At 33.9% G+C, this 20,317-nt stretch overlaps 2 protein-coding genes across 8 annotated transcripts in view; one reads left to right on the forward strand and one right to left on the reverse strand.

Annotated features, from left to right (window-relative positions):
• Nucleotides 1-4,334, reverse strand: part of LOC149799171 (uncharacterized) — a 100,781-nt gene extending 96,447 nt beyond the window's left edge. The window contains exon 1 of the mRNA XM_089958357.1: nt 4,186-4,334. The gene's annotated coding sequence lies outside the window, so the exon portion shown is untranslated. The remainder of the gene's footprint in view (nt 1-4,185) is intronic.
• Nucleotides 3,593-15,264, forward strand: LOC149799173 (uncharacterized). 7 transcript variants are annotated; one of them, XM_089958364.1, is made up of 9 exons: nt 4,489-5,565; nt 6,412-6,544; nt 7,006-7,164; nt 8,219-8,622; nt 9,366-9,606; nt 10,241-10,309; nt 12,794-12,860; nt 14,246-14,322; nt 15,123-15,264. In XM_089958364.1, the coding sequence occupies exons 3-5, from the start codon at nt 7,080-7,082 to the stop codon at nt 9,477-9,479; spliced, it is 603 nt and encodes a 200-aa protein (XP_089814490.1). In that variant the 5' UTR covers nt 4,489-5,565; nt 6,412-6,544; nt 7,006-7,079; the 3' UTR covers nt 9,480-9,606; nt 10,241-10,309; nt 12,794-12,860; nt 14,246-14,322; nt 15,123-15,264. The 7 variants fall into 7 exon arrangements, with proteins under 7 accessions (XP_089814486.1, XP_089814485.1, XP_089814490.1 ...); XM_089958361.1 differs by having other exon boundaries at nt 10,241-12,860; XM_089958362.1 differs by lacking the exon at nt 12,794-12,860.
• Nucleotides 15,265-20,317: the final 5,053 nt, after the last annotated feature.

Genomic DNA, 20,317 nt, shown 5'->3' on the forward strand with positions numbered 1-20,317 from the left:
CTTTCCTTTTCACATTTGATAACATATTACTGAAGCAGTGTGTTTATTATAAATGGCAACAACTGATACATTTTATTGGCAATTATTAATTTTATGTAGGTACTGTATACTGTTAAACACAGATAACAAGAGGTTTGCATATTCAAATGAATGACTGTACTGACAGCTCAAAGAATTTGCAGGGAGAATATAATAATAATGATATAAATTAAAGATCGTTAAATAGAAACTTAACAATATATAAGCAAACCAAAAGATGACATACCTCACATAAAAGACAGCCTGACTCACAAGCTTTCTTACAGTCACCGCAAGGAAACAGTTTCTTCCTCTTTCCATTTACCATTCTGATATCACAAATGTCCACAAAATTAAGAATTTTAACACAGTGAATAGAAAATTGTGTTTTTGCTTGACTACAACCTTCTTATATATATAAGGAATATATGTCTATTGGAGCTTTCTCTATGTTATTCATCTTGAGGCAAATTATTTACATTAAAAATCACTGTTTAAACATAGCGAAAATTGGTAACAAGCACAGCATAAACATCAGGGTAGGCTTCATACTCTGTAGGACTATTGGATTCTTGTGGCTTTATTTAGAAACCTTTGACAGTGGTGATCGGTTGAAAATTTATGTTGACATTTACCCATGTGCATAAAAACACTAACGATCTAACTGGGGCATGTATGTAGACATTTACCAACATGCATAAAAATAGTAACTAACTTGGCCTCTCTTTCCCCGTTGTTATAGTTTCATCAGTCGATTAAATCAATCACTGACTATATCATTCAGTGAAATAGCTCCAATAAGCTAACCTCTTGGATTATGTAATGTCAATCTGACATTAGATATCCAAGTTTTCCAGAGCCACACTTTAACGGCCGCTTCTGGGGTTGTTCAGGTGGCAATTTTTTAACTTAAAGCTGTGGTGTGACTTTTTCAGCTATTATTGTTTACTATTTAAAGATATGGATATATTTGTGAACTAGATGTTTCAGACTTGTGTTGTTCTTGAAATTGATGTCAGGCATGTACACCTTCCATAGTTATTCTGCAGTATGTTGATAGTGAAATACCAATATTCGGCTAGGAAAAAGAGCTAGCCTCCCATAACAGTAAACACATGGGTTTGGGGCAAGCAGAATATCTCAAAAATGGCTTGGATGCCAACTATTTTCAATTGCATCAGCCTGTTTAGTACACACTGTTTTGCAGAACTGACATCTAGGAAATGGGCTTGTGTTTGCACTGTGAGCATCACATGGTGTCAAAAATGACCTTCGGACATCAAAAATTGCTAGTAGGCACGTGGATATGTCAATAGAGCTACTTCCCCTTTCAAAATAAACAGAGAAGCAACCTAAATCTTCTGTCAGTTGTTCTACTGGGAATTGATCATTACTCCCCTCTTGTTATGTCAGATCAGATATCGCTCTAACGGAATTCAAAGAGATACCAAAGCCTATCTGGTCAAGCTAAACGTGGCAGAACATAAGCAAACCTAGTTTCATAAGATTAATTTACTTCCTAATGGCATTAAATCACTGACTTGCACTAACATCACACGAGACATAACAGTTCTGTTCTCGTCTCAATTACACAATGGAATAAATGAAATTCATTACATGGCTGAATTGCGTTATTTTCAGTGAATACATGCATTCAAATTTTTAGCACACATGAAATCATCTAGGATCGGTGAATTCAAATGGATTCTTGTAACTCATATCAACTAAAGTAATGCATGAAATTCTTAGATTCCTATAACAATCAAGACGAAAACTTCAAGCATTTCATCACTTATGTAAAGAAGATCATTGTACAAATTCAGATAGATGAACTCAATACAGTTATACTCATATCAAGAAAGTTGATCTATGTATTTAAACAAATAAATTCATGCAAATATATGCAAATAAATTCAATCAAGTCATTATAATGGTATCAAATAATTACAGAAGATTGACACAAATACCTTGTGCTTTCAAGCTTTGTTTGCTTCTACCGCCTAATTGTGTCTGTCAACTCTCCCGACATCTGGTCCTGTTGATAAATGTTTTACGAGAGAATTTCTTCTAAATTCAATATCGGAGTCCCTTATATTTTCACTCTTGCTGGAAAAATGCAAACTGATTAGATTTTTTCGACGAGGGCAATATTTAAGCCAGAAAATTTTTTGTGAGAAACATGCTCCCTTTTTAGCGTAACCAATCAGGATTAAATATATTTACTGCCTTTTACAACTAGACGCCAAAATTGCGGTCAGCCTGACTTCTAGATTTCCAAACATGATTCTAGAAAAACTCAGCTCTAACAGTTCTGATATAAAATCAAAGTTAACCTTCCCTTTTCTAGTCGTCTAACAGTTAAATAAATGAAGGCCTAATTAAGAATCGAATCCTCTCCCGACACATAGAATTCATTGCAGCATTGCGGTTTAACAAGCACCTGTCCCCATAAATCTAATTAACTGTTATCTGGTCCATATTAATGTGCTCTTTACAGATCGACAGACTTTGCACCCTTACAATATTTTCTCTCTTTCACATTTTGCTGTGTTTAAAGCTTCATGTTGAGTAAGATTACGGGCTTTGTTCAGCGTAGAATCAATTACATGTGTAGGATAATTTCTATTTTGGAAATATGTTTGGTGGATATTAGTTTCCTTGACATGAATATTTGTAGAGATACCTGTACAAAATAATTAGGTAGATTCCACCTGGAATTTAAGCAGACTCCAGGCGGAATCTGCCTAAAATGTTAAAAATCTGGTTAATACAAAGGCGCACATGGAAAATTGGAGAAGTCAAAGATGAATCCATCTGGAGTCAGTCTAACTCTAAGATGGACTTTTGTCAAAATTCCTGCTATATAATACATCTTTGGGCATAATTTAGGCCTTGGTTGATTTTCCACCCACCATCTAATTAGGTGGAATTAGGAACTCAGTCACTGGCATCTATTATATGAAAGGAGGAATCTGGACTTAATTTATTTTCTAACCAACATCAAGACGGAATGAAGAACTTAGTCATTTACATCAGCTAAATAAGGCAGAGTTAGGACTTGGCTTTTGTGTGTCTGTAAAGTTAAATGACTGAAAATACAGTGATATTTTGTGATTTAATATCAATGACATTTCAATAAAAATATCAATAAGATATAATAAAATTTCTTGTACAATTTTAATGATTTTCAGCAGCATTTATATTTCCTGTTTCTGATAGCTGTAATTTTTTTGTTTATTTTGGGCACAATTTATAACTTCTTTCCACATCTTTCCTTGTTAAATTTCTTTTTCAAATTTGTTGTTGTAATTTTGTTTAACTTGAATTGGATTTAACTGCCTGAAACAAGTTTTCATCTTGTTTTCCGTTTTAAAACAGAATTTCGCTTTTCTCCTGACCTGAATTTCCTCGATTAAAAAATTTTTAATATCGTCTCCGAAACTTTTTTCTTCATAATACTCTATCCGGTCCCATTCCGCAACGAGCTTTCTAATCAGTATTTGTTCCGTTTATTGTTTAACATATAATCATTGTAAAAAGCTTTCTGACTGGTCAAAATTTTGTAATTGCCCAATGAATCGTCGCGTTAACAGAAACTGATGGGAATGAGCATGTTTGCTAAACATGGCATTCGAATTTTCGAGCGGGATACCAGACTAAATAACCATTTGAAAAATGTGCGTCAATGAGAATAGCTTGAATGCAAAATCGATACGAACGTAATTGGTCAGTTTGTATGAAAACTGAACGCCAGGACTAGCATTTTGCTTTTTGTGTCATAAAGAGCTTTACAGTAGCGGCTTACGTGCTAAATAGGACAAGGAATTGAACCAGGAATGAGGTAGCCCCACATGTAAGAACTGACCCTGATATTTATGTTGTTAGCGTCAAGGTCTTACAGCCTAACTAACGGCGATGTAGCACCTAAACAAAATCAACATGTGCTATGTCTTACATGTAGGACTAGGAATCAGGATGATTTCTAGTCCGAGTTTCCTCTGACCTTTGCCACCCCATTTTTGATATTTGGGTTTTTATGTTGGGGTGTCAGAGCGCATTCCCTATCAAAAAGTTGGAATTCGCCGACACCATTTGGTGTCGGCATAGGGTACTCGCCTACTAACAGGCCTAGAAAACTTTAATAACCTTACATTGAGCCATACTTACATTAAATCGATAGGGAAATCATTTATCTTCTCAGAAATTACAAGTATAACACTGATTTTGTCTTTAATCCGTTGTCGGACGAGACGAAACTACAGCATTGCTGAATTTTGCCCTCGTTCGCACCATTTGCATTGCTAGTCGGATGACTAGCCAACTCTTTCGGCCGGTATGAATACCACGTGACAGGTCAAATAGTCACGTGATAACAAAACCGCGTTGACGTGTGGCTTCAGCGTGATCAATCTCAATATGTTAAATTCACGTGTTCTGTCGTGTTATTGTAGACATTACGTGACTTTCATTCAATATTTTTGAGTGTTTGCTTCAACAACATTGGAAAATAATTGTACTATGATGGAGTGTTCATGCTGCGGTACAGTTTCAGAAAAAATAAATAAAGGATTTAAAAGAAGAGCCATTCATTCTAAATTTAAAGGTGGACCTATTGCGGCAGAATCACTAGAAGAAACATATTCTGTGACATTCACGCCTGAAAAACATGCATTCATTTGTACTGAATGCAGCTTGACAGTAAAATCCCTGGATGTAAACAAGACTAACCTTGATGAAGTAGAAGAAAATTTCGAAAATCAGAGTCGTATATAGGAAGTAAGAGTCAAACCACGCCAATACACCGCGGAAATGCTAAGAAAGCCAAGGTTATCTCAACACCAAGGAAAGTATACCAACCAAAGTTGATGTCAAGAAAATCTTTGACGGAAGAAAATTTAAGTACATAAGATAACTATAACATATACATCTATCAACATCCTGGATAACCATTTCTTATTATAATTCAGCATAAGTTCGTTATGTAACGATATTAAATGTAAAATAAAATTGTGAAGCTGATAATGCTATGCCTGTAATGAGAAAAGATTAAACTGACCTGTAAACAGGCCATCCATTCATATCTAGGAATAATTGTGACATTCTTTTTTCTTAAACTAGGTATCACTTACTGTGAATAACACTCCCATTGGGAAGGTAATACAACTTTTGGCATCCTCAAGATATGGAAATGGTCTGCAACAACACTTTAAAGATAGCAAATCTGCCAAGAAAGCTGCAGTTTATGTCATTTGTAATGAAGTGAGGCAGGAGATCTGCAGCTTTACAAAAATGGTTTCCAAAAGTGGTTTCAATGGTGGACTGTCATCAATTTTGGATTTTGAATGGGACAAAATGATGTATGAAGCCAGCTTAACCAAGAAGCATTACCACAAGTCTGCCACAAAAAGGATCGGAAGAAAGGTTGTCTCCTTAGTACCTGTCATTGGCTCCCTCTTAGGTTTAATCAGCTTTATCAGAACCAGGCACAGTACTATCCTGCAACAGCTGGTTTCCATTATAATGTGGTTAGGTGGTTGTAAGAGAAAGGTAACACAATATCATTCAATTATAATTTGCAATTGTTATCTAAATTGTGTGGTTTCAGCGTTATTAAAAAAAAAAACTACAAATAAAGGCTAAAGATTTTTTTACCCAGTCTTTTAAAATAAATAGAAAATGCAGCATACATCCTGTGCAAATTACTTACCATATTTGCATATTTTATTTACCATAAATATGTTTGTAATGTTTATTGTAATTATGGCTATTTATGACTATATATTCTGGTGATTTTTAAAAACATTTATCAAGTACTTGGCCAAATAACAGCCAATGATAAAACGTAATGTTGATTCACTTTAAACATTAAGCATAATGGCCTTTCTCATGATACCTATTGACGTACCTTTCATTGCATGAGCATGAAAAGTAAGAGATCATTCACAGGTTAGGTATAACAAATAGCTGTATTTATGCAGAATGACAAATCCTTTAAATGTCATTACTTATCAAACATAAATGATATACAGATGATTCTAACATTTCTTAGGAAATGTATATTTGTAATATTTGAACAACAATAAAATAAGCAAAATTGTCTTGATCACTATTAATTCCATAAGAAACTGGGGGTGAAGCATCAGATGGGAAAATCTGTATATGAAGACTTAGGCTTTCATTTTCAAAAATCAACCTCTGTATGTAAAAGTTTAACATCAGTTTCTAATATTTGGGAATGTGCTTTTTGTCAGGCATTAGCTTATCATGGGTGAATGTATGTGTTAAAAAAATTGACTTTTTTTGCTTAAAGGGTTCTCATCAATAGACAAGCTTTCTGCTATACTGCCATGTATACTTTTGCAGATGATCAAACTATACTTTTGTTATAAACAGGTTTTTGGTAGTTTCAACATACTTGGATGGTGCCAAAGTATTGATGCCACAAGATGAAGAATAGATGGTCTGCGGCAAGATTTTGACAGTAAGGTTAAGCTGTGGAGAGATAAATTGTCAGGAAAGGAAAGAGGTATAAACCATGGTGAACCCAATACAATTTTATATATGTAATGTCTATGATATATTGTAGTATATTATATTTTGTATCCATACCAACTTAGAAAATGAGAATCATACTAATTGTTTCCTTATTTTCCTTTTCAGTTTTGATAATTTAAAAGAGTTATTGTGAAAAGAATTAAAATTGTTGCGTGTCATTCATAAAAATTGTGTCAGTTCTTACACCTGTATTTGTCTCTTTGTTTAAAGGTTTACTTCATGATACTTATTTTTGAGGCCACCTAAGTATATAAGGTTCAACAACACATCATCCAAATCCTAGCTATATACTGTCTCCATTTTAGCATAAAAGTGAGACACTGTAAAAAATAAGGCATAATGATTGTGTTTGAGGTACACACAACTATAAGTTTTATTAAACAGCACAGGCATTATGACAGTAAAATTATACATATTCTTTCCTTTTTTTAGAAAATGCAGATGAAACTTTGGATGAGCTGCCCAAGTTAGAGTCTGTTTGGGAAGACGAAGAGGAGGATGATTTGATGGAGGAAGAAGAGCAGGTGGAGGAGGAAGAAGAAGAGGAATCTAGTTCAGTCCAAGAAAGTGATGAGTTGACTAGTGTAGAAGGTATATTCAGATGAATAATCAAGTCATTTGATTCATATACATGCACATCTGAAATTTACTGTTTTTAAAATAATAATAATAATGATAATATTTTTCATCATTGCTATCATCATTAAATTAATAGTAAGAATATTTTTTTCTGAAAAATGTCATACATGAACCAAAAAGTTTAAAAATCAAATAGCTTCAAGTTTCTGTCACATCATGCAAATTCTTTGACATGGGGAAAGTTATCAATAATATAGTGCAGCTATCTGAGATATTACAAGGTATGTGAGATAGTGGATGGAACTGAGTCATTAATATCCACCCATAAAGGTCAGGTTTAATGGGAGAAAATGATGCCAGATATGCCAATAATTAACTTTCAGAAATCATTGCAACAGATTTTAAATCACTTATGTCATTAAAGCCTTTCATAATATTACAAAATTTGAAATTGACACTAAATAACATATTTTATATATTGGAACTTCAACAACTTACACTTTCTGAAGACCACAGGTTGAAACCTATGCATGTCAGTTATATTTTAAGATCACAATTAAACACAATGCTAACTTAAGTTAGGAATTATATCTTCAAATATTACATTAGTTTGACTGTTTTGCAGCATTCAACAAGGAAGAGTGGGTCACAGTGACCAATTCTTACAACACTAATGAGTTTTTTCATATTGATAATCACATTGTCAGACTTTAGTCATCCAAGTAAATTTTAATCTTTAGGCAAGGCATTTGTAGAGAATTTGATAAGAGTGCTCCTTGCATAATCATGTCATTCCATGTGGTCAGTAGGTAATTTTTTTCTTATTGAAAGTTGTTCCTGTGCTGTATAATTGTTATTGCCATTCACAGAAACACTGGTATATATAAAAGCTTAGTTGTCTAACAACTCTTTACTATGTTTTGTCATGAATGGTCACCATGTCCACTAAACATACAACTCTTTCCTGTAATTTTTATTCAGCTTATTGTTTAATGTTATTGTCAAACAACCATACAGTGGAAGGAATGATTATTATCATACAAAGCACTCTCATTTAAAATTTCAGTTTCAACTGAAGTAAAAACTGAGTCAGTTATGTTGCCTACTCCTAACACTAACCAAAAATTATACTTTGATATTACTTTTGATAATATCAACCAGAAGATTGGTGTCCAGCATCATGTGAGGGGAAAGAGAAATGCCATGCTGAACATGGTACAGGGATTTGCCACACTGGAAAGGATTGGTAGTTATGGGATGTCATATGTATTCCCCTCACCAGAGGCCATAAGGAATTTAAAGATTTCAGATATTTTACCATCCAGTGAAGATGAGACAGCCTTAAAAGAGGAGCTAGCAGTTATAGTCTCAAGGATTCTGACAACATATGTTCCTGCCTATGCTGGACTTGACACTATGTGGTCCATTCCTCATCAATATTCAACAGAATCAGTATTCAGAAGTGAAATTGTTAGTAGTACATACTCGCTCTTTCTCACTCTCTTTATATATATATACATACACATTTGCCTACATACTGTCATTTTCATGCACCATGAACCTATCACAATTATAGTTATATATTGTCACATTTGAGACACCTTACATTTTCTGTGCAATATTCTGCAAATTATAGGTAATAAATAATAAATGTTTTTCTTTTAGGTATCATTTACCTACTGTTACATTTTATCCGCAATAACAAATAAAAATTATATGATAAGAATTGCAAGATATATATTTTACCATGTGTATGTGGATCATATATATATATATATATATATATATATATATATATATATATATATATATGATCCACATACACATGGTAAAATTAATGAGCCCTGTATCATATATTTATGATTATTGTTAACCTCTGTATTATGAACACACATTTAAAAGGGACACATGTTATGACCAACTGAATATGCTTCACTAAGATATTAACTATTTGTTTACTGTAAATATATGTCAATGTAAATAAATTTAAAGAATTTAAAAAATAATACATTTAGACAGGTTTGATTGTTCATTTTAAGTTAGACTATAATTTCAGTCAGATTGCTCATATATACACTTTAGTTCAATGCAGAATTAAGTTGTTGGCTAATTTATGCCTATATTTTGTATTGTGTTAGCCCCTTTTCAAAGATCAAATGACAATAAACAAAAATATCCAATGCAAAATTGCTTCATTTCTATTTCTATTATAGGTTCCATTGGGAATCCTAAACAAAGATGAATCTACTACAGCAGGCATGATTGAGATACTGGAGAGTTACAAGGAGTATATCCATGGATCCACTTCCACTTTTACTTTACTATGATGGCTTGAGTTGTGAGAGGGTCGAAGGGGCTCAACGGGCACGAATAAATGGAGCTAACAGGTGGGCGCGACTTGACCTGTTTGAGCCTGCCATACTGGAGTGGCACAGATGACTCAAGTTTCTCTAGGTGTGAACTGGAAGAAAGTAAAAATTTCACAACACATCATTTATATTGATTGATAATTGTAGTAAAACCTGCTGTTGTAGAGAGGTAGAATATAAAAGACGCCTCATTGTTCAGAAAGGAAACCATATAGCGGTATATCCTGTCATATTTAAGATAAAATAACCCCTTTATATATATGAAACCAGTCAATTAATAATAAATTGGTAGGTTCCTTTCAGTGTCTTTTATATACAGGTTTTATGGTATTACATTTTTACTACATTTTATCATCTTTAACATAAGCTATTAAGGTGTCCTTCAGAAAACATGCTGTATCTGATTATATATTGCACTTTACTCTGCAACTAGCATCATAGCTTGTTTTGAAAGTCCAAAAGACTTTCATCAGCCTATAACTGTAACACCTGAAAAAAGATTAACAATTTTGTTATTTAAAAGAGATGGAGTAATATTATCAAATGTTCCAAGGATACCTAGAAGGGTACAAGATTTTTAAAAATAAAATCTGGATGTGTATCACTTAATTCTGCCTGTTGCTGACTTTGGAATTTATTCCTTCAGGCATAGCTTAGTTAGCAGACTTTATAATCAAAGAAAAATAACTAAATTTATGACAAGATTTTTTCTTCATCAGGACTCATATGATGAACTCTTCAAGTTTGAAAGTCACAGAGAGAAGGGAACATTGTACAACCTGAAGCAGGTATATGACCATAAACATGTTTCAAAAAATATAATGGTTTGTTTTGACAAAGCGGAGGCACTGTTAGAGTTTGTCATGGAAGGTTATATTATATTGTATGCAATGGAACTATCAGGTGTGACAGAAATAGATGATACACCTAAAGGCTTTCCGGACTCACCAGAAGAAAGAATAGAGATGAGCTCTCAAAAAGAATTGTGGAAAAAGTATATGAGAAGGTGAACACCAAGGAAGTCATTAATGTCACAGCAAAACCAGTGATTGATGGTGGGGATTATTGTATATGCCGGTTAGATGCTGGTGGACCTATGGTTTATTGTAACAACCAATATTGTCAGAGGGGTTTCTGGTTCCATCTGGAGTGTTTAGGTATGGAGGAAGATGATGTACCAGAAGGTGAATAGTTCTGTTCAGAGGAATGCAGGAGGGAGCTTGAGTTATAAGCCAGAGAAAGAAGATGACAGCCGATAGACTTAAAAATGCCAAAAGTGAATACATCAAGAGATTAATTTGGAGGGGTTTAAATGATATAGCTCGGCATGATACTGTAAAAGAAAGTGATGGTCCCAGAATGATAAGGTACTGGAAAATTTACCTGTTTGAATTTTATGAAAAGAACCACCCCAAGTACTTGATATATGACCTAAGGCCGATTGCAAACATTGCTGGAGCAACATCAGAAAGACTAAAACATGCCCTAATATGGGAAAGGACAGTCAATTTGAAGGGAGGAAAAAGAAAAAACATTCCCAAGGACCTACATTGTGAACATCAAAACAGAGAGTATAAGGAGAGTAGTAGGGATGCTGGAGGCCAACTCACTAATGACATAATCAACAGACACAGCCAGATGTTAGGAGTAGGAAAGGCTGTTAATCATATCTTTAATGAGAAGGTCATCTATAGGCCATTCAAAACTGGAAAGGTTCATAGAAAGAAAGACATACTTAGAATGGTTCAGACACCGAAGTCTCAGACTTTGGCCAAGTATCAAAGTGGAAGAGCATTCAAAGGTTTTGAGCATTCAAAGGTTTTGAAGATTTGAAATTGGTCAGTGGAGTACAATTTCCTAAAAAAATGTCAAGGAGAGACTCTTGAGACATGTTGACAATATGGCAAAGTTACGTTAAATAAACCATTAGCCATTATATTTAACCTTTATTCAGTAAAACTGTATGCTTGAAGCCATAAACTGTATGTCTATCTCCTATATGCAAATAAGAATGAATCAGGTCATGCTTAGACTTATTTCTGTTTGGATGTTCACACTTGGACATGCAGTTTATGCAACAGATGCACATTTGACATTGGCATGTATCTACAGTCTTTTGAACAAGATTTAAAGTTTTTCATTTTGTCTATTTCTGTATCAGTTTGGGAGATTAGTGAAGAATATTTCAAACAATAAATCCTCTGGCATTCAGTTGTATTTGCCAAACTTCTCAAGTAGGCTCGACGTGGACAAGAGCATGTTATTTTGGCCTGTTTCCTGCAATTACTACAAGGGATGGCAATACTTCTGGGCAATGCATAACATAATGTAAGACAAAGTCGGCCATCTCGTCGTCATCGTCCAACCCCATATTACTACTATGGAAACATCTGGAATAGCTATTCCCATACCTACTGCTACATTAGCAATCGGAATTCTAATGGTACTGTCACTTCAATGGAAAATATTCATAATACGCTCCTTGGATGATGTATCTGTGTGTGCATGAACCATTTCAATCAAACGATTCAGTATTGCCTTTTCCCATCATAAGCTTTATCATTAAGTGTGGAATGAAACCATATATATAATCGTTCACACATGCTTATAGAGTTTACATAGATTATGACTTTTTTCATCATACATCCATTCCGAATAATCTCAGTTTTTACCCATTCAGGTTCCTCTTCATATTTTTCAGAACTTTTGGTGGTACAAAGCTGAATATTTGTCCTGCAAAAGTATCAAATTTATGCAATTTTATAGACAGTCATGTACATAAATCTAATTTCTGAAAGATGACTTTCGTATAACGCATTAAAATTACAAGCCCTCTGATTATGACATACAGCTTCTTAAAATGTATCGGTGTAATATTTTGACCAGTTAGATTCCTTGCCTGGCCCATTCAGGTCTTATCCAAAGGTAATCAGTCTCACCAATTTTAACTTATGAAGAATTATTATATTAGGTTTAATGCATCTGTTCTAGTAATATTGTAAGAGCCTGATTTGACAAAAGAAATGTTACAAATAATAAAAACAGATTGAAGATATATGTACTAATATTTTTTATCCACTTATGTATTATGTTAAAATATATATGAAATATACAGTTACTTTCTTTAGTGATGATTGCCTATTAGTATATACTGAAATAATTATATTTGTAGCAATATTTATAGATTAGATACCTATTTGGCAATACAGAAACAACATTTAATTTGTCACTTGTCAGCCCTAGATTTCGTGCAATATCATTCTTTATTTCAGTTGTTGCAGTTGCAGTCAATGTTAGCACAGGACATTCAGTAATACTTTGGAGTACTCCAACCTTTAGGTACTCTTCCCTAAAGTCCAGCCCCCTAAAACAAATCACAACCAGAATATTCTAAAAGAAGTTTATTTAAATTTATATAATTAGATATTATTGATCCAATTTCATATTTTAAAATAAACATAAATATTTATAAGGTCATCAAATACATTTTTCCAGTTAGTATGTACATGCCTATTTTCCCTCCTTGATGTTACATTTGTTTCGAAGTTAAGCTTTTATCTTACTAGAGTAAAATCTTATACACCTTTGTTATAAAACAGAGTTATTAAAAACTTTATACCATTCAGATATGCAGTGGGCTTCATATGCAACCACACACAACATTTCTCTGTATGCATTGTCCAGTACACCTTTCCAGTGCCTGGTAACGATAGCTTCTGGTGAAGCTATTAACACTGTTGCACATCCACTTTTTATGGCTGCAAAGAATAAATTGTAGCATGAGTAAGTTTATAGCATTAAAGTGAAAAATTAATATCAAAGTATCATAGTCATGTGCTATGTATCATGGTGATCATTATGTTTCACATATTTGTGTGAACTGACTAAAACATTTCAAACTGATAATCCTTAATTTTATATATATATATATATATATATATATATATATATATATATATAGTTACCATCTATGTCTTCTTTCTCAATTCTTTCATGGATTCCATATGCTGTAATGTTATGGTTTTTCAATTCCACCTGATCAGTCATCAGTGATTTCAAAGGTGATATGACCAAACTTGTGTTGCTTAGGACAGTGCATCTGCAATAAAATTGGTTTGCTAAACTTTGTTTTTAAGAAAATATAATTTGTTTTTCTCAAAAATTATCTTATTGTGATTAACATATGAAAGCAATTGACCTATTCGTATTAAACCTATATGCATTGATGCATATCACTGTGCTCAACTTTAATGTGGACATTCAAAACGTTAGCAATTATGTATATACATTACTTTTATATTACATAATTTTATATTTATAGCATTATACATGCATACCTGCTATTACGTAAAGATAATCTTTTCATATATTTTCATAGCACAAAATTATAGTGTATATGAAATCAACATAACGCAGCAGCATTTATTAGTGTAAATTACACTAATGTGAGTTCTCTCTTTCTCTATCTCTCTCTCCCCTTACCTTGTCCAACATCATTGGTGGGAGAATGTAGCATACACTTTTACACTTTTCCTATATACCGTGGGAAGGACGGCAAATGTGTCACTTGCATCAATAAATGATTTTATTATCTCATACTGTTTTTCTTTAATATTAAAATATTATCCATTTTCTTGAAGTACCTCATTGGCAAGAGCTTCCATGTTTCCGTCTTTACCTGCCATGTTGCAATATAGGTTTATGCACCAAAACTTCCTTTCCAGTATTGCAGAAAGAAGACAAAAACTCAGAAATAGGGAATGAAAGTCACGCAATGTCCAGTTTCATCTCTCTCCTCATGGTAAAAAAATGTTTTAATTATTTCCCAAATATAAACATGTCACAGTCTCTCTTTCTGGGTTTTGTAATTCTAAGTTTTTGTTGTTGTTTTTCTTGTTGTGTAAGTATTTGAAAATTAGACTTTGTATTTTTAGTGACCCTATTTTTGCCTAATTTAACCAAGTTTGTGCCCACTTTACCCCCCAGTTATCCTGTTCTACTCTACATTTTAATTTTTTAGTTATGTCTTCTCTTATCCAGTCGTAAGTGTTCTTTGTGTCCAATTGCCATAATTCTATTTTATCCCTATATTTTAGTACAATTTCCTTTATATATCTAAATCGTCTTGGAACTTCTAGTTTTTTGTAAGGTTATTATTCCTATATATTTCCGGTTTGTTTCTCATAGTAAATCCACACCAGTAAAATAAGCTGTTTTGGGTTCAGGTTGTACTTTCTTAAATCTGTTAATTATATTTGAGACTTTTAGTAGTAGAGGGCTAGGAATCCCCAGTCTCCATCTACTATTTGCCCTATATAAAGTTTCTTTGATAATGAAGTGCGTTTTATAATTCCATATATAATCTATTATGTCCCTATCAATTTTATTCAGAATTTTATTTTCCATATCAATTGATTTAATAGTGTAATTTATATTTGAGTAGTGGCAAGATTTTGCTACTTGTGCACGCTCCATGATGCATAGTGGCGTTAAAGCCCAGATATCTGCATTGTCTTTAATCTTTTTTATTAAGTGTTTAGAGTTCTCTAATTCGTTATTTCTACAAAAGAAAACTCCTAGAGCTTTCACTTTATCTTTCAGGAGGTGCGGAGGAAGACCTGGGTGGTTTCCGCGCCAGTTACCTATTTTTAATATTTCGGTTTTGTCATGATTTACTTTGGAACCAGATACTTTAACGAAATTTTCAAATTCTTCCTGTAAATAAACATTAGATTTAGCATCTCTTATGAAGTTGGTGCAATCATCAGCATGTTGGAGCATTTAAATTCCTCTTTGAGATTTGGAATTTGAATACCTTTCATTTGTGAGTTGTTTCGAATTGTGTGGCTTAGAATTTCAATTACTATCACGCATAATAGCACTGGCAGTGGGCATCCTTGCCTCACTGATCTTTGTATATCAAAATCTTTCGTGCATTTTCCTTTACCTGTACACATGAAGTTATTCCAGTGTAAAGGATTTCGGTCCACTTACAGAAATTTGTTCCGAAACCGGATTTTTCAAGTACTTTCTATATATAGTTATGTTCTAATCGGTGAAAAAGTTTTTTCTTGATCGAAAAGTACCATGACACCTTTCGATCCTGTTTCTTTTATATAATCAATTATTGTTTTTATATTTAAAATGTTACTTTGTATATCCCTACCTTTTCCCCGCAAGTTTGATTTACATTAATTTTTTTTCCTAATCCAGCCTTTACTCTATTGGTTAATATTCTACTTAAAATTTTGTAGTCTGTGTTTAAAAGCGAAATGGATCTCCAGTTTTTAATATCCTCTCTATCACCCTTCCCCTTATAAATAATTGTTATGATTCCCTCCCTTATTGATTTTGACATCTGTTTCCTTTTGCTTAAGAATACATTATTGTACAAAGCATTTAGGATCGGTGTTAACTCACCGTTGAATTTTTGATAGTATTCCGTGGTGAGTCCGTCCTTCCCTGGTGATTTCTTCTTTGTAAGTGCAGCAATATTCTTTGATATTTCTTCGTCGGAGATGATATCGTCACACATGTTCTTGTGTTCTGTTGATATCATATCACATTCGACTTCGTTTAGGTAGTTGTCAATTGTGTCAGGATCAATATTTTGTGTTGTAGATAGATCCTTATAATATGAAAAAATACTGTTTAGGATATCGGTACGTTACATTAACAACTCTAATTTTATCTAAACATCCTCCCCCCTTCCTTAATTCTTCCCGTTTGTATAAACTTTGGGCATTTTTATATATATATATTTGGGTAAATTTTCCTGCCCTGATTATTTTCCCTTGAGATTCTTCTTCTTCGATTTCTTTTATTTTTGTTTATTTTTTACAATTATGTTTCTATTTTCTTCATTTATTGTTATACCTAAGGTTATTTTTAGTTGGTTCTAGTCTTTCTTTAATTTTCTGCCCTTGTATTAGAATACTGGATTGCTTTCCTTTTTATTGTGTCTTTTCAAATATCCCATTCATTTATTATGTCTACAGTTTCATCGTTTTTAAAAGCTTCAATTATATTTTTTATTATATTCACAAATTTTGCATCGTTCAAAATTTTATTGTTTAATTTCCATTGTTCCGGACCCCACTTGCACCTATTTCTAACTTTTATTTTAATTAAACCATTTTGTGATCAGATAATTTAAAATCGGTTATTTTAACATTTTTATATATCAGTGGATTGAAATTAGTACCATAAAATCTATCTATCCTGCTTGCTTGTCTCTGTTTGTATTCATATGTGTATTCACGTCGAACTAAATTTAGTTTCCTATATATATCATATAAATTGTGTTTATTAATTAAGTTTAACATATCATTTTTAAAAAGTTTATCATTTACTGTTAGGTCGGTTGTCCTATCTATTTTATCACCTACCCAATTAAAATCCCCCTAAAATCAGATTTTCCATTGAAAATTTTAGCAAATAAGTAAACAAGTTTTCAATAAAAACTTGTTCTTACTTCTGTTTGCTGGGAAATATACATTAATTATATGTCAGTGTTATATTTTAATGTGTAATATACGTCCCTTAAAAAATTCTCCTGCATCCATTTGTTCCCAAGTTAAACCCTGTTTACTTTTTATTATTGTAGTCACCCCCACCCCCAGTATCTTCATTAATATAATCATCACAGATAACAACTGAGTTTAGTTTGTCTTCCAAAAGGTATTTTAATTATGGTGTTATCCCAATATGAGTTTCTTGCAGCAAAATCACATCAAAGTTCATTTCTGTGGTTAATTTTTCTACTTTTTCTTTATCTATCCCATTGCTATCGATAGTCGCAATTCGGAAGTTTATTCCCTCCATTTTTGGTTACACTTAACCAGGTGCCACATCACTTCAAAACTTTATTCTTATTTAAAATTGTGTTAAAAGTGTATATAGGTTATAAGTTATAAGTTATTCTTGTATTTTTGAAGGGCTCTGGTCTATTCCCAGAGCCTCTTTTGACTTTTGGATTTCCTCCTCTGTTATTTCTTCAATATTTGAGTTAGAATCATATTCTCTGTTTGTTTCGTCCGTGTTTTCTATTTCTGAGTCCGTATCGTCGTCCGTTTCCATATCCAAATCGTCTTCTGCTTCCGTTTCATTATTCTTGTCATTGTCCTTTGTTTGTTTTTTCTTTCTTCTTTTTTCTTCTTGTTTTTCTTTTTCTTTTTTTTTCTAGTCACGATCATAGGCCTAACGGGAGGGATGATTGCTTGTTGGGTTTTGTTTATGACAAATTAAATCCCCACTCACCACCTCATCTCGGGAGGGGCTCTGGGATGAAACTGTAAGTTTTCTTTTCCTTGGGGCCGGTGTCGATGTGAGGTGTTTCAGCCCTATCAGGTCGACCGGCCCATCTTCTGTTTGAAGCCCCTCTGATTCTTGAGTTCTCTCATCCTCCTCCACATGGAGGAAGTAGTAGTTTTTTTTAAGATATCCCCTTCCTTTTCAAAGGACACAGACTTACAAGTTTTTCTGGGGGTGGCAAAATCCTCCCATTCGAGGTCTTTTACCCCCAGAACTCGCGTTATATCACTTTGGGCTTGGACGCTTTTCGCGTCTGTAGTATCAAAGTTTGGTGGTGTCGTTATTTGGTAGATCCCATCATGGGCAGAAATTTGGTCATTGGTTGCTTGATCATTTTTTACCTCAATTTGGGCTGCTTGAACATTTCCATTTGTGTGGGTCCTACCGCTAATGCTGCTGCAGCTGCAGCATGTGCCTGGAACATAAGGTTCCTTACAGTCCCTTGGTGCGTGCCCTGTTTTATTTTACATCGAGGTCAGGCTCTTTCTAGCTCACATCCTCGATACCAGGACTTCAGCAGAAATCCTAGCACATAGAAGAATGTGGGAATCTTCACCGAATCTTCTTTGGCTATTGTAAGTATTCTCACGCCTGTTTTGACGGTTTGATAGCCCCACACCACGGCCATTTTTCAGCCTTAACTGGTACTTTGAATTTATGTTGTACTTTCTTTACTAATATTTCATTGTCAGCGTCTAGAGGGAGCCCTGAAATAAATATTCCTCTGGTTTTTGGCTCAACCTCTCTTACTATTGATGGTGCGTTTGATACAGTAGCTTTTAGTCCTTTGACTTCTAGTTCATCAAAATCTAGCTCGGGTGAGTCAAAATCCTTTGGGTAAATCACATATTTGGTTTTCACACCATTCTGTATCCCTTCTATCTTGTCTATTGCTATTCCCTTCATTTTTAGGGCAGCTAGTATATCAGACTGTCGGGGGCAGTCATTCACTGTTCCGAAGTCCGAAAGTTGACAACCATTAGGGTGGTCTGCAACTAAATATTCTCTTCCCATCCCTTTCTCTACCCTTACTACAAAATATTCTTCTAATTTTGCTCCTTTGTACATGGCTTGTTTTGGTGTGTTATCCATTCTATTTGTTGTCAGGATTTTCCTAATGACTGATTTGATACGAGTAGAGCTCAATGATAAGTTGATGTGAACTTCACACAGTGGGTCTCACACCATTAAACACCAGATATAAAAATGAAGTATGAAAAATTGTTGAAAAGGCAAAAACCAATAGGTCAGGTGCAGACTTCTGCAACTAACCAATCTACAAAAAATTACAGAAATGCAAAAAATGAGGAAAAGAAAATGAAAAATGTAAGCAAAATTTCAAAATTGAAATTTGACAAATTTGTTGAGTTTGCAAAATCAAAGGGTCAGGTGCAGACTAGATATTATGCAGCTAACCAAATCCAAAATTTGCAAAAGTGCAAAATGAAAAGATGAAAAACGAAAACGATGAAAATGAAAAATGATTATGTAAACAAATAGGAAAAAAGGCAAAAAACAAAACTGTAGCAAAGCATATACCTCAACCCTTAGAGTGCGCTCTTACGAGCAGCCTTGGTTGCCAATTGTTTTCTCGGAGCTTTTCCTCCGGTGGACTCTCTTGCGGTTTGCTTTGTACGTGCCATTGACAATAATAAAGGAAGACTTTACTTCTCAAGATGGAGAATCAGAATATTGTTAAGAGCATGCTTATAGACTTATTTACCAAATATTATCTATCATTATATAACACTATTAAACAATAACATCAAATCAAGACAGGTACAGTATACAGCCATGTCACAGGGTACCAGGAACAAAATTGCTCTCCTCAACAAAAGGAGGCTGGAAACTGCTAAACAGAGCAGACTAAATTTAAAAAAATGGAAAAACTAACCAGCAAAGGATCAACGACACAAAAGATGAGACCTGTAATACAATAAGGGAGGACACCCCCCCCCCCCCCACCCCACCCCGGCATCTTGTTAAAGGGAACTACCTAACTTCTCCTACATCAAAGGAAGCATCACAAAGGAAGTTAGAAGTCCAAACGCGCTCAACCAGAATTACTAGAGCTTCAACACGAAAGGCAAACACCGAAATCACAAACCTGGATGATGCCATAAAAACTAAAACGATCAAAAGACCGATTATCATACAACTACAAGCAGATCAGAGAACTAAAACATAAAACCAAGACCCTGATCACGAAAACCTAACTGCAGCAAACAACAACACAACTAAAAACAAAGCAACCGACAACAGAGTAACGACAGCAACACCAACAGCACCCGCAGTGGAAGACAAAACCAACAATGAAGAAATAACAACCGTTACAACCCCAATAATACCAACTAACGAACACACAAATTACACCCCACAACAACACCAGGAGACCACGGAAGACAACACAACCGAAAGCAGGAAGACTAACAACAGAATAACAGCAGTCACCAGCAATACCTACTGATAGCACAGTAGCAACA

This window comes from Sinohyriopsis cumingii, chromosome 5 (genome assembly GCF_028554795.1).
Source record: "Sinohyriopsis cumingii isolate HCF-2022 chromosome 5, ASM2855479v2, whole genome shotgun sequence".
Classification (NCBI taxonomy): domain Eukaryota; kingdom Metazoa; phylum Mollusca; class Bivalvia; order Unionida; family Unionidae; genus Sinohyriopsis; species Sinohyriopsis cumingii.

Coding starts and splice junctions, on each gene's coding strand:
- LOC149799173 (XM_089958360.1), top strand. CDS start 7,080: ATGGAGGAAGAAGAGCAGGTGGAGGAGGAAGAAGAAGAGGAATCTAGT. Junction 7,165..8,218: donor TGAGTTGACTAGTGTAGAAG/GTATATTCAGAT, acceptor TTAAAATTTCAG/TTTCAACTGAAGTAAAAACT. Junction 8,623..9,365: donor CAGTATTCAGAAGTGAAATT/GTTAGTAGTACA, acceptor TTTCTATTATAG/GTTCCATTGGGAATCCTAAA.